General features: G+C 39.5%; 2 protein-coding genes across 5 annotated transcripts in view; both read left to right on the top strand.

Moving 5' to 3' along the window:
* The window catches only part of hivep3b (HIVEP zinc finger 3b), a 43537-nt gene extending 41855 nt beyond the window's left edge, over positions 1-1682 (top strand). For all 4 annotated transcript variants that reach the window (XM_075465215.1, XM_075465212.1, XM_075465213.1 and 1 more), the window contains one exon: positions 53-1682. In XM_075465215.1, coding sequence (XP_075321330.1) covers positions 53-715 — 663 coding nt within the window. In that variant the 3' untranslated portion in view covers positions 716-1682. The remainder of the gene's footprint in view (positions 1-52) is intronic.
* Positions 1683-6464: 4782 nt separating this feature from the next.
* On the top strand, positions 6465-9170 carry LOC142380725 (uncharacterized). The gene is made up of 5 exons (XM_075466626.1): positions 6465-6573; positions 7223-7379; positions 7588-7701; positions 8362-8409; positions 8486-9170. Exons 1-5 carry the CDS (start codon positions 6507-6509, stop codon positions 8577-8579), a joined length of 480 nt encoding a protein of 159 aa, XP_075322741.1. The 5' UTR covers positions 6465-6506; the 3' UTR covers positions 8580-9170.
* The last annotated feature ends 5918 nt before the right edge of the window (positions 9171-15088 follow it).

Raw genomic sequence — 15088 nt, 5'->3', positions numbered from 1 at the left:
TAGTCACAATGCAATTTGGTTTGCAAAAATAATGCGTTTGCTCCCTCTACAGGCGAAAGGTGGTGCAGCAGAAGAAGGCCGAACATTGGCAGAAACCAGCTTTTTTCCACCTGCTTTTCGTCTTTCCACCTGTGAGGCTTACCCAGGCCTCCAAACAGCAGACAACATATTCAGCCATCTTCCCATGCACTCCCAACAAGCCAAGGTCCCCTACCTGATGATTCAAATTGGTGGGATCCAAATGGTACAGGCCAGACCGAGGTCCCATCCCACTACACCCTCATCCCCAACATCTCCCCCACTGGAGGGGCCATCACTGGCCCGGTTTGAATCATACTGGGGCGGGACCCCCAGGACTCAAGGGCTTAGGACTCCTGGAGACAACTGGTCAGAGCACCAGGCAGCAGGAACCAGCCAGTCAGTGCGGCACGGTCTCAGCACAGCACTAACGTTTTCCAAAGCGGATTCGGAGACCACAGACTCAAAGCAATATGGCAGCTCACATAGCTTCGTCCACGCCCACAGGTCTGCTACTGAGATCACAGAACGCAGCAGAAGAGACAGTCTTACAAGAGCACTTAGCCTCAGCCTAACAGCCCCAGTAGCCTCGCGTGCCATTGGACAGCAGCAAGAGAGGGAGGAGCTACCATCAGGTAGTGATGAGGTGGAGGGAGAAGCTAAAGGAGACTCGGCCAGAACAGAACAGAGCACTTAACAGTGTTGACACCTTGATGCATCTTGCATCCCATTTTGCTTTATTTGTTGCTACACTAGTCTTGTTTTTTTATTGCTTTGTTTTATACAGTTTTCAATACTATTGTTAACTTAAATGTTTGTTTTTGGGCAATATTCAGGTTTGGTATAAAAATAATGCACTTTTTCTGTGTGAAAATAATGTTTCTGTAAGTCTCTCTATATAAATTATATATATATATATATATATACATATATATATGTATATATATATCTATTAAAAAAATAGCCCTCCTGTATCTGAATAGATACCGGTAATCTTAACTGTTTAAATATATGTACATGGAATATGAATAAATTTGTAAATGACCAAAATCTTTCATCAAAAAATAATTCCTTTTTTTTTTTTTTTTTTTTTTTCAGTATTACTCACATTGTAGTTACTTGTGCCTTTTCCGTCCAGGTTTGTGTTTTTTGAGATGTACAGTACAGATAGAATAAAGAGAAGGCTGTGAATTTTTATATATGCTTTTTTATGTTCTTTAAGAGGGTTAATATTTGGTGTTTTGATTGTTTCTGTTCTAAAGGCCAATGCTTTTTAGCCAGAGTAACCGAGAGTCGTGTCGTGGAGATCCAGTAGAACGAGGAGAAATGTGTGTATGCACTGAAGTTCTATTTTTATTACAAAAGACTTTAGATCAGAGTATATGTCTGTACAGGGAAGAGAGCTCCTTATTTATTGTTATTAAATGACGATCATTATTTCAAGCTTGTTCTTTTTTTTAAAAGATTTTTGTTATCTGGAAAGAGAAACCTTTTTTGTTTTTTTGTTACATCTGTGTCTTTTTCATGATGTTCTTGTAACTTTAACTGGTGACAAAGATGGAGGATTGATTTGGCTGGTACCAGAGGATCAAGTGCCCTGCAGATTTCTCACAGCAAAATTTCTAGTCATTGAAAAAAAAAAATTAAAAGCAGCACCAGACTCCCTTCAGGTCTTGTCCTTCTTCTTCTTCTTCTTCTTTTTTTCCAGAGTTCGAAAGAGTACGAAACAGGCTCTGTCAAAATATAGGGGAGATCCAACTGTTTTATATACCTGTTTTATATAGTGATTTTCAGGGAAAACTCTTGCTTTACAGTGAATTGATACAGAGAGACGAGTTTGCGCGAGCCGTTTTTGCAATGGCAGCTTTTATCCCTTCAGATTTCAACTCTTGAACTCTCGGAATTAAGTCAGGGCTCATTGCTGGCCAGTTTAAAATGGTCTATCTTTTTCTTTTCTAACCATTCATCAGTGTTTTTGCATGTGTGTTTCAAGTCGTTCAGTTGAATGACCTGAACCCAATATTCTGACAGAAGTTAGCACATTTAGCTCTAAAGCACTTTCATCATTAAAGTAATACATTCAGTATTTTCATTACCAGAATTAGCAGCGTGGCCTGCATCTCACAGGGTGCTCTTTTACTTAATGACTACCACTAGATGTCGCCAACCTCTAGGGTCAATCACAATCCAGCTGATATTGACAGCTGATACTTTGATATTCTATGAACACAATGCTCTCTTAACCTTAGAAACACTGGAGTCATCTTCTCCATTCTTTCTTGGCTGTAGTCTCAGTTTAGACTAACTGGGTGACACACTCCCTCAGTGGAATAGAGTTTATCAATTCCAAGCCCTCATGGAGTTAGATAACATGTCATAAAGTAAGGCTGGCTATGTGGGTCAGTTGTTGGTTCCCTTTGTCAATCATTTTTAAAAAAAACTCTTTCTCTTTTTATTATTCATTATGAAGACGCATCCGAAGGGTTCGACTCCTCCAACAACGATCATCATTTCCACACACATTTGTAACATCCTCCTTACATTGGCAATTGCAAGTCTCGGTGTATGTTATGACGAACTGAATAAAAGAGGATCAGTAAACAAAACAATATTCACATAAACCGTATCATTCTCATCCAGTCCCCGCGGTGCTTTTTATCTCCCTCATTGGCCTAATGCAAAAAGCACAGCACAGCAAAATGGGGATTATGTAAAGCTTACACAGGCATGTTATTCAAGTTTATTGACAGGGAGCCAAAAGATGATACGATGGTAGTTCAGTCAGATCTTCCACAGTAAATGTTCCAGAGCAGGACAGAGACCTTTCAAAGTCCTACGAGAGCTTTTGGTAAGCAGGAGATGGTATGTTCAAAAGAACTTAACTAAAAAGAAATAAACACCTTCCAGAACTGAAGCCTTTACAGACATTACAGTGTGGTTCAATATTCAGAGACTTTTTCTCACTTGTTTCCCTCTCCTCTCGCTGCCATCTATTTCTGAGTGACGGGGCGGCTTAAAATGATGTGATGATCCCTGGGGAGGGGGCACATCTGTGCTCCCAAGGAGACTGAACTTACAACCTCTGGTGAAAGAATGCGAAAAATCTACAGGATTGTGAAGTGTTTTGAGGTCAAATACACAAATCTTTACAGAAGGGAAACATGTCTCTGCCTCCCTGCAGGAAGCCTGGCATGTTGCATATGTGACACAGATCATTTCAGCAGTGAAGTTTCTACTCGGATGCAGCAGAAAAACAAGCTCCACAAACAAACTGAGGTGACGACGAATGGTCCAAAATTTAAAGTTAAAAATATCACGGTTCGTAGCACAAAATCATCACCTCGTGTTTTTTGGCGGCATGTTTCTTTGTCACCGGTGCTTTTGTGAGCCCTCAACATGCACGCCACACAAAGGAAAAAAAAAACAAACATCTGCTCTCTGCTTGTTCCATAGGTTAAGGTGTCCGGTTTCATGGAAAGTTATGTCTGCTCCTATAAACATACAGCTTGCTCTGTTAAGTGGTTACCTATCCATCTCCAATCTATTGTCTTCCCTAAAACACTGTCCGCTTCACGTGATATTACTTAATAGAGTAATAGAGTGGGAGAAAAAATCTTCTGTCCCCCTTTGGAAAATGACAGCCATCTAGCTTTATCTACATGGCACATCTCAACATGTACTTACTGCATTTACATGTGTGAAGGTGGGCATTTGGCTATCAGCATCAATCTGGCGTGTCTGACCTGCCTTGGCAGGTCATGTGGGGGTGACATGACAAGGATCCCTGATGCGTGTGGGCAGGGATTTGCCAAATTATGTGTGACCAGCAATAATGGATGGAGGCATTAGCTTAGTCAAATATAACAAAATGGCATGTCATACTGCACATCCTCAATTTATCTTCACATTTTCATATCATTAAAATGAATTACTACAAATCCAGTGAGTTCCTTCGTGTAAAATGGCACTGTGTCAATAAAAGGTACATTTTCAGCTGAGTAACTCACTGAGTTTTCCCTGATTTTGCCCAAGACAAAGAATTTAAAATAATGCTTAGTCATTGTCATTATAACAAACGTTTACTCACAGAAGTGTCTCTTTGTGTTTGAATCACATCTGAAAACCATTTTGCTTTAGATTCAGAGCAGAGGTGATGAGCAAATACATGAGTCTGAAATAAATTGTGAACCAACATCTTAACTAAGGACTCATTCAATATATCTGTGTGCAAACAAGTGACAAGAGTGAACTTTTCTTAACAGAGAGCACCGGGATGAACCAGAGGTTAGTTAAACATTACTTAAGTATATGATCATTATACTTAAGTAATGTTATTAAACAAGCCCTGTTGTAATTCTCTGAAAGACCAAAATCCTTCGCAGAAGTAAAAGTAGTATCGTCTCACTAAGTACTACATATTAAATACTTCCCTGTCAGTAAGAGATCTTTATCCAAAACCTGGTTATCAGCCAAATTTACATAAGCTATGAAAAGTAATAGCATTTATCATGCAGAATGGAGCCATTGTCCTGCTACAACCACAACCACAACTTTTTACTAGCTCAAAAAACAGCCTCGTGTTCTGCTCCGGTCTTTCCTACTAATATCAGAGTATTCCATAAAGATACTTCACATATCTTTTACGAAGTAGGAGAGTGTTCTCAGATCATAAAAGAACTTGTAAAAAATGTGTTCAGTTTGAAATAATAAAAGAAGTCTCATCTCAAATCATCAGTTTCAACCAGTGTTGTATAGTAACGAAGTAAAAATACTTCACTACTGTACTTAAGTATATTTTGGAATACTTTGTACTTTCCTCGAGTTTTAAATTTTTTGACAACTTTCACTTTTACTTCACTATATTTCCGAACTTAATTGCATACTTTTACTCAAATACATTTTCATTGTTCGGTTTAGTTACAAAAAAGAGAGAGAGAGAGAGAGAGAAAAAACGCAACAGTGTTTTGACCCCATGCATGTTATGCCTGCCCAAAGACGTGGAAGTTCTATCTTACAGAAACTCCCCTTTTTTAGGTTTTAAGGTAGTTTTACAAAAAAGGTCTTCCTCTTCAGATGCCAGATAAGCTGCAGTTCCCTCCCAATTCTTTTTTTTTCTTTTGTATAATGACCGGTTGTGTGTGCACCTCCTATAGCTTGTGAAGTACAGTAATCGTAACAGCTTTTTTTCTTGGTGATGTGGGCCGCATTTATTTTTATTTTTTTTTTAGAAAGGTTTACAAAAGGGGTTTCAAACTGGACTCCCTCTTCAGATGCCAGATAAGCTTCAGTTTTCTCCTATTTTTTTCTTTAAATTTTGTTTATAATGATGGCAATAACAGTAGCAGCCTCTTTTGTTTCATTTTTTTCTTAATGGTGTAATGTACGCCTCATTTTCAGCACTGACCTTACTTGAAGAAGAAAAACTTAAAGGTTCACAAAGTTTGTATTTTCTGTCTAAACCTGGTCTAAATTTTGCCTGCACTTGGTTGTGTGTAGATTTTAAATGTATTTGACCTTCAAAGTTTACCAAAATATAAAAAATGTCATTCAAACTGCATTTGCCTTGTTTACTTTTTACTTATACTTTTCATTACATTACTTAAGTACATCTATTTTTACAGTAATTCTCATACTTCAGTACAAGACGTTTCGGATACTTTAAGACTTTAACTCAAGTAACATTTCAGTCAGTGACTTGGACTTTTACCAAAGTCATATTTTGGAGAGGTACCTATACTTTTACTTGAGTGTGAGATTTCAGTACTTTATACAACACTGGTTTCAACAGGGAGAGGATGAACATTGCTATCTGACCTGTAAAGGGAATGAAACATACATTTGTCCTTGATATGTACTTTACTGTGCTGTGATTTTCCTCTGCTGTGGTATTTATTTGTTTGTGAGTTTTTGTCTGGACATAAGTTATTAACCTTTTCTATTTTCCTGTTTATCATCTGTCCCAGCAGCGAAACTGGCATCGAGGTTCCAGGAGATTCTGATATAAAGCGTCTCTAACATATATCAACATATCACTGCTTCATCTCCACTCTCATCTCTTCCCACATGTGTTTCCCTAAAGTCATTGGGATTTTTTTTTGTTCCGGTCCTCCCCCATCAGTTTCAGTGTACAATAATCCATGAAACTCATCATTAGTGATCACGTCTTCCCCATTGCCAGACTTCTACTCATACATAAAAAAAAAAAACACAGACATAAGCAGCACTTGGCAGATGATATTTATCTCCGCCACACAGAGGCTACAAAGCAGCAGATATTCCTGGAATGTATCACAGGTTCGAACACCCTGGGGTCGTAGCTGTGGCTCCATGACAGGCAGGCGTGGGGGGAGCTTCCACCATGACATCACAGGAGAGGAGAGGCATAAAGTTCAGAGACCTTCAGGAAGGAAATCACGACAGCAGTAGCAGCAGCAGCAGCACATCAACACCACACCTACAAGCAGTTTCTGCAGAGCCTCATCCATCAGATGTTAACTATGTCTTCTCACAGCAGCCTTTTTCTCCTCATCACTCTCTGGGCTTCAGTTCAAGATGGTAAGCTTGTTTATTTTTTTACATTTGTATCAAAATACATTTTTCAGTCAAACACTTCCTAAATCAAAACAATTTAATTTCATGTTAACTTTTCGTTCCTCTGAGACAAACATTTAATCTGTGACTCATGTGAGTGGCAGTCCCATTAATAACAGTCACACTGTGCATACAGCAGTTTTGGTCATCACTGCATGTTAGTGCGAATGCATGTTTTGGCAAGCACAAGCTTGTTAGATATAAAAGGCTGCATTTAACCCGCAGCTGCTCATTTGATCTGTTTTCTTTCTGCAAACATTTTGTAACTGGAAATCAGTGTCATTGTTCTTCTTTTTTCTTCTTCTTTTTTTTTACCAGTCTATGAAACTTTGGGATTTCAATCTAGCATTCATATTGCCACCCATTTAAATTTGTTCACTGCAAAAAGTAAACTTTTGTGGAAAGAAAATCAAATCTTTAAAAAATGTACAAAAATATGGTTGAATCTAGAATTCTGCTCCTCGAAGACCAGTGATGTATAATTAATTTAGAAAGCCATTTCGGGGGGGGGGGGAATAAAGGCAGCACTACTGTTAAGTTGTTTGGTTTGGCTGGAGTTGATGCTGTGTTTCTTTGCTGATTCAGAGTGTCTCTTTGTTTCTGAATACCGTAGGTTTGGGTCTTCCGGTTGTGAAGCAGCTGGAGGTGGAGGCCAGTGAGGGTGTCCAAACACACAAAGTGAGGACCAGACGCTGTGCCTGTAGTAATCTGCTGGACTCTGAGTGCCATTACTTCTGCCACCTGGATATCATCTGGGTCAACACACCAAGGTGAGCTTAAGAGGACTTCTCGGTCAGAATGACTCGAATAACAGCACAAAGTTTAGTGCCTCTCACTTTGAGCCTAGAAACAGCTGACTTACCCTGCTATCATTGCTGCTCTGTATCATTAAATGGGCAGCTGCAAAGTACCAAAGAGCAAAGTCTGCGGACTGTTTATGTCATGAGCATGGCACTGAGTTTGTCTGTCCCTCTGCAGTAAAATGACGGTTTATGGTCTGGGAGGTGCCTCGTTGCGACGCAAACGGTCCACCGACCGCTGCACCTGCACCAACCTTGGGGATCAAACCTGCTCCAGTTTCTGCCATCGCCGGTAAGTCGAGGGCTGAGCATCCACACTTACAAGCATTAGTTAAAGGCTCTCATTAGCGAAGAGCTTCTCTTTGTACTGGCAGGTATTATTACTCTTTAAGGAGGACAGGGAGTGGTAAGGTGTGAGGGAATGGCTCGTGCTATTCTTACCCTAAATGTGTATCACAAGTCTTACTTGTCCGAGGGTGTGAACGTCAAAACAATCCAGTCGAGGCCTGAGGGAATAGGACAATTTAAGTGCACAAAGTCCACACAGGTTGTTTTTTTTATTTGTGAGGTGTGTAGGAGGCTGGTGGAGGGAGTGAAACATTTATCCAAGAATTCACCTTCCTTAGAAATGGCAGATAAGTATGTACCGTCACCACCTAGTAACAGGAGACAGTGAGCAACAGGCTAGATACAGGAAACACATAAGGCAGACAAGGCAAGTCTGAACAGTGACATTCTGAAGCATTGACAGAAAAACACTGACTGGTTGACTGTTTTGATCTGACATAAAACATTCAGTGTGTTAGTAAAGAGATTCTAACGTCATTTTACAAATAGAAATAGCATGAGATGCTTTATGTAGTCTCGATAGATTTAACATTTAAAGTTAGAAGCACAATGTTCAGGTTATTTGTTGGTCATTTTTGCTTACTTTATTATTTCATGTGTGCAGCTCTGAAATCAAGTCTGTGAAAAGTGCTCAACTCGTCAGCATCCTGAGGTGAGCTTTGGAAAACATAAAACAGATTAAGAAAAAGATCATACTTGGAGTTCCTAACTGACTGTCTGCCCCACAGAGCTGCTGCTGCTGCTGGCAGGTCACAGAGAGCTCGGGATGTGCGCCTTTCAAGCAGGGAGGAATCTTCAAGGGCTCAGAGGAAGAACGCTTGATGGGCAAAACGGCTGCTGAAGCAGTGAGAGTGACAAAGAAAGAGAGAGGCCAGCGAGCACCTGAACAAATGACACTCCTTTGAAAGAGAGGAGGGAAACAAAGGATGGCTGAAAGATGGGTCTGACCGAGGAAGGCCAGAGTGCCACAAAGATGTCTGTTTGTACCCGCGATTAGAGGGTGAAAAACGTGACAAAGGTCTGCAGGCACATGATGGAAACAGAGGAGGAAAGCCAGAGTTGATAAGATATGATACCATTTAATGTTTGACTCTGACTGTTTAGTCTGTAAGAGCTTAAACGACTGTCTGTGCGTCACTGTGTTACACAGGCCAGGTCTGGGAGAAAGAGATGCATGTATAGTATAAATGCAAGTACAAGAATTTCTGACATGCACACAATGTTGTTGCTCGTTTGGCTTTTGTACAATTATTCTCCTGTATTTAATGGATAAACACTGACATGATCTGATTCGTGCAAAATTGCCTGAATCATGGTATAGCTAAAGTCGTTTGACGTTGTTTCTAGAATAGTTCATTATATTTCTTCAGTTCAATTCAATTGAATGGATCATTGTTAATTGTATTTCTGTATCGGCTAAAAAAAAAATAAAAGAATCTTTCAATCCGTAAAAGTTTCTGTTGTGATTGAAATGAAAACAAAAATTCTGACCCTAATCTGGTTTTTATGTCCCTTCTGATTTATAACCGTCTTTGCTTGCTTTAGGGATTTAAATAGAGTAGCTTATTTGAATAAGCCACATGAGAAGAAGCATTCGAGGGAACAGAAATCATGTTAAGCAACATGTGTGATTCAATTGTGTGACTAACAAACACATAACTGAGTTCAAAAGGAGGCCTGACATGGTTGAATGGTTGAGGAATTTTGTGGCTTCACATCAATAATAAGTTTACCTGCTATTCAAAGGCAGCACAGCCCGTGTTGTCATAAGGATCTGTGGAAAGAATGCAGCGTTTTGTAAGTCGGGGGCTGCAAGAGAGGCACAAAATACCCTGTCACCCCTTGTTCCTCTCCCGTTGCTTGCACTGCACATACCGTTCAAGCACACCTGAATATGCAAGAAGGTCGATGAGAGCTGGAACCAAAGACAACAGTTGTGGGAGATGGTTCATTGGTCTTCAAATGAATTAAGCTGCGGCGAACTGAGCTGCTTTTACTGTCAAGTAGCACTGAGGAACAAAAACAACAAGTGCTAATGTGCCTTCTAATTTAAGAAGCAGTTTTCCTGCTTGACTGCATTTCATTTCATTCTTGTCTTACATACCCCCTGCAGGCATCTTTTTCAAACAGGCTTGAGCACAGCCACGGGCCGACTTCACACTGCATCACAAACAGCCTGCTCTGCAATACTTCAGTCAGCCATGACAATCCACATCACTTGTATTGTTTATTTACTTTTTTAGATCCTAGAAATAGTAGGAGGTCTTTATATAGTCGTTAGGAGGTTGACGTTGAGTGTTGTGGCTCATTTTGATTTGAGGCAATTCATCCCTTCATCCCAGAGGAACTAACGATGATAAAGAATCAAAAGCAATGACTATGTTGTAAAACATCAAAAGAGATAAAGAAAAAAGAAGATAACCCTCATAAAGAAATAAAAAAATTTGGATTAATGATTAACTGATACGATAAAACATGACGACATACCGTTTCAGTGGAAAAGCTCTGTCCATGGTGCTGGAATGGCACCTCACTGTTCACTGCCAACACAGATGGAAGAAGTCTGATGGTTTCCAGCAACTCTTTGGCAACTTTTTTTTTCAGAAAAACTTACACTAATCTAAGATATCCAATGACAATGTAAAAATGATCACGTAACTGTTTTAAAACATGCAATTGCAGAGACGACCCTACAGAGACCTCACCCCCGAGTGTGCAGCTTCTCTTTCTGGAGCTGTAATGACAGTGACAACATCAAATGAGACTCTTCTATGTTTAGTTGTTGGGATGTAGGTTTATTTGCACTTTTTAACCTCTATGAATCAGACAGAACTAAGCAGACAGCAGTGCATTCAAGGTGGGACTAATCCTTCAAATTATGCATTGAATGTTGGAATAAATGGGGATTTCTCCCAAAAGACAAGAAGATTTCTGAACATTATTTGAAACACATCAAAAGCAGACTATATCCCTCACCCAGCTGAGTAACTGAGTAAATGAAAGTAGTCACCACAGGTGGTTTAGTTCTGCAATCACTTTTGTAGCTGCACTTCTGTGATTAAATGATAATCTCTGTCACTGAGTTTTATCTTTTATATTCCTGAGTTACACTTCCCACAGTTAGTTTTGCCCTTTTTCTGTATGACTTTCGTGACTTTGGTCACTGTTCCTCAAACGATTTTTCAACCAGCCAGGGACCAGCCATTCCTGCTGTAAGCAATTGAGTTTGGAATCCAGAAAGGTCAAACATTTCAACACATACTGATTCAGAGATGCGCTGCAGGTGGATGTGGTGGTTAGCCATGAAGCTTTGCAACAAGAAGGTTCCTCTGTCGACTTTGCATGTTCTTCCTGTTTCTCAGGGCACTCCTGTGTCCTCCCACAGTCCAAAAATATACATGTTAGGAGTGAGTGTGGGTATACATGGTTCGTTATTTGTCTCTGTGTTGACCCTGTGATGGACTGGTGACCTGTCCGGGTTGTAGAGACATTACTATTTTTTCCCACTTGCTCTTCACACTCTGGCTTTTAAATGTTTCTTAATAAGTATTTAATTACTTATTAATTAATAAATGTTATTCATTCTGTAAATAACACTGATGGAATATAGGTCAAGTCTATCACTGTACTGGGTCACACTGTGTACTTCTGCTACTATAACTTACATGTTAAAAAAGCACGTTGTGTTTTCAGCTGTCATCCTTTACATAACTGATAGACGTGTGTTCAATGTGGTTGGGCGAATGCATGTGTAACACAAGAGATGTTTTCTCAGTGAACCCAGACACCCACCTGCGTGCATTATCTATCACTGAGGGGAAGAAACCACGGTCTGATTGACATCTGTTCCCTATAATTCCAGTGAATTCGAGTGTGACGGAGGAGGGCTCATACGCTTTAGCCTGCATTGTCTCATTCACTGATATTCTGAGCATGGCATAGTTGAAGAGCGATGAATCCACCAAATATTTGGTTTTGAATGAGCTCATCAAAAAAGATATGACTCATACCGATTAGTAAACATTCTTCAAAGGTGTTACCCATCATGTATGTTGCGATCAGATGTGCTCCAAATGCTTATTTTGAGGTCACAGCCAACTGGCATTGATCATGATGGGTAACAGCATGTCCCCCTCCTAAAATGGCGTGTTGTATCATTCATCTTTTCAGCTGAATGAGCAGGTTAAGACCTCTGGAAGGAATTGAAAAAAAAAAATCAAGTTCACTTAATAATTCTCCAAAAAAAATTACTTAAAATCTTTAATTTGAGAAAAAAAATTTGAAAATAATGTGCTTGTAAACAGCACTTAGTTTTCCATTTGTTCATTTCATGTCAGAGGAGGCCAGACACTGTATTTGTTACAATAAAGGAACCCGTAAGGAATGTGTCAAAGAAGAGATCTGCTCTCAAACGTCCCTGTGACATGCTCAAACATTCCACAGCTGTTCCGAAAAAAATGCACAGCGCTGCAAAAGCCTAGATTCCTGTCCATCAACAGTGCAAACACACACACACACACACAGGAATAGACGTACACACATACAAACACCTGTTTTGCTGGAGATTTACTATTAGAGCTGTTTCCCAAAAAGACTGCATTGCAGATCTTTGAGTCAAAAATCTAAACTAACCCCTATGTGTGCTTTACCATCCACTGTGCGTTGCATTGATTTTTTTTATCTTTTGGGCACAGGATCATGTTTCCCAATGGAGGCTGCGACAGCTGCCTGTCCTGTTCACATCAACATCGAACCTACTTAACCCATGCAGCAAGCATGCTTACAGCGCAACACTATGTGGTTGCCACCTTTGCCGTTTGTTCAACTTGACTCAAAAATGCAATGACGAAAAGAGGACACCAGACAAAATGACTCCCATCTGAGGGAGGGATCTTATCTTATACATGATTAGTTATAGCAGATTGTCACTCTCTTGAGTAAGAGTCATAAAACCTCCTATATATTCTGCAGGGCGGTTCGAGAGAAAGTGCTTCCATTATTAATTTATGGTCAGCTTATCAATGGCATCCATTTCACTGAGAGACACCTATCTGACCTCAGCAGTAACAGCTGATCTGGATAAACAGTGCAACGCTTTATTCTCTCTTCAGTCCTCTGACAATGCACCATGCCGCATTTAATTGTGCTAATGTTGAAGGCTTTTTCTATTGTAGATATAAACGTTCGCTCTTGGTGAGGAACATCCGTTAAGATCCACTTGTGGGATGTCTATACTGTTCGGCTTTATCTGGTGACGTCGTACCGTCATTCAATCAGTATGGTTTATCATTAAGGTCGTAGTCAGCAGAGGGTTTTTATTGAACTGTAATATACTGAGAGGTGATACAATTATTTTGAACACCTCGTACATATTGATTTGAAGGAAGAGAACAGCAAATAAAAGTTGAAACACGACAACCAAACCCACTAAAATGCCGTCCAATACAATACAACTAACTTTGACCTCACAGGTGAATGCACAACTCCATAAAAGTAGAATTAATGTCTCAGTTAATTTCATAAGAATTCAATAAAAAAAAAAAAATATATACAAAAGTTTTAATCTCAATTCAAATTGGACCAAAAATGAATCTCAAGTTGACTCTGCCAGTGGCAGGTCAGTGATGTCAGCAGCGGTGAAGGCAGAAACAAGAGTAGGATTACTTCAACAAAGAGGGATATCGACTACATATGTTACCTTTCAAACCAAGAGCAGGCATCCCGCATGCTTTTCACGTGTCAGCTAAAGGACAAAATGTTTGATTTACCAACAGATTATTGCTGTCTTCAGTGCACAGCATCAGAAGGAGCTTTTCAACTAAGCTTGCTATCTAAACTACACACTTGTCATTACAGGAAAAAGACGAAAAAGCACCAGATTACCTTTACATAGCAGTCAAAAATCCACAAATCGCCGTAGTCTACAAGCTTGCGAAACAGACCAAGGCTTTCTGTGACGGAGAATTTTTTTGAAGGAGTGCATGACATGGGTGAGGAACATAAACCCATGTTCCAACTCAGTTGTCTGGTGTGCAGCCTTTCTGTGACTTTAACTACTTATAGCCCTCCTGGAAAAAAAGAAATTGCTCACCCCTGAACTACGTTAAATTATTTTATCAGCATATTCTTGTATTCTAGGTAACCGGATATTGAAGTGATCTAGTATCTAGAGTATCTACCTATATTTTCCTCTTCATTTACAATGGGCGGATTTATTGATTAGTAATCTATCATGTGTATTTTCTACTTAGTCTCACCATTGATGAAAATGAACTTTAAGCACTGACGTTGTACTTTGTCCTTCTGGGAATTGGTGCCAGTGTGGTGGTGATAAGTTGACCAAGAAAACAGTTTGCTCATGCAGATTGCTTTTCTATCTTAATGCTAAACTTCCTTCAAAGCTGACTCACCTGAATGACAATGAGGAAAGTCATCAGCCACTATAAGTATAACTACAGCTGTAGTCTTATAGTGTAACTTCTCTGTGTGAAATTGTTCCATCACAAATGTTTTGGGGTTTTTTTCTTTCGGTCTGGTGCTTTACTTCAATAGCCTGAAATTCTGCTAAAAAATCTTTTTAGGTCTGAAAAGTATCATCCACGTAACAAAAATAACTGTATCATAGAGTGCAATAAGATCTTATCTTAAATCATTTATTTTCTCAAACATTATGGACAATATGCAGATAAACTATTGAACCAGGAACAGCTGCTGTACAATGCATCATAAAATATTCACACACAAGGTAAAAAAAAAAAAGAAGGGGAGAATTCATGAATTTAGGTTTTTCCCCTTGGACCCAGATGCTTCCTTGTATTTGTGCTGCGGTGTTCACTGAGGCTTTATGCCATGATATCATTGTGTGAGTACATTCTTTGTGTGCTTTCACAAGCACACTCCCACAAATAACAGCCGTGTTTTATAACTGCATGCACAGACACCAAATGTTCTTAAGCTAAAGTATAACTCCTGGATTTATTGTTTGAGGGGTGAATCTGCTCTTCCAAATAACTGGAGAAGCATGTGGTCACTACAGTCAGCCAGCAGATGGCCTCTAGAAGCTGTATACTCAGCGTGGAATAAGATCACATAAATATTCTCCGATTCAAGACTTCCTGCTCTTACTCATAGATCTACTAAGAAACCGTTATAGGCATAGCAAATGCAAAAGAGAGAATGTATTTTACTCTTACTATATGATAGAATTTGTGTAGACAAGACAGTTATACTAATGAGATATCACCCAACAAATGGACAGTGGTTTTAGTGTCTATACTCCTGTATAAAGACTCCCAGAATGTATCAGGCTTAATGGATGCCTTAAGCTTTAT

Source organism: Odontesthes bonariensis, chromosome 5 (genome assembly GCF_027942865.1).
Source record: "Odontesthes bonariensis isolate fOdoBon6 chromosome 5, fOdoBon6.hap1, whole genome shotgun sequence".
NCBI classification, from domain to species: Eukaryota; Metazoa; Chordata; class Actinopteri; order Atheriniformes; family Atherinopsidae; genus Odontesthes; species Odontesthes bonariensis.
Note: the sequence above shows the minus strand (reverse complement) of the source record. Positions and strands in the feature narration are given on the sequence as shown.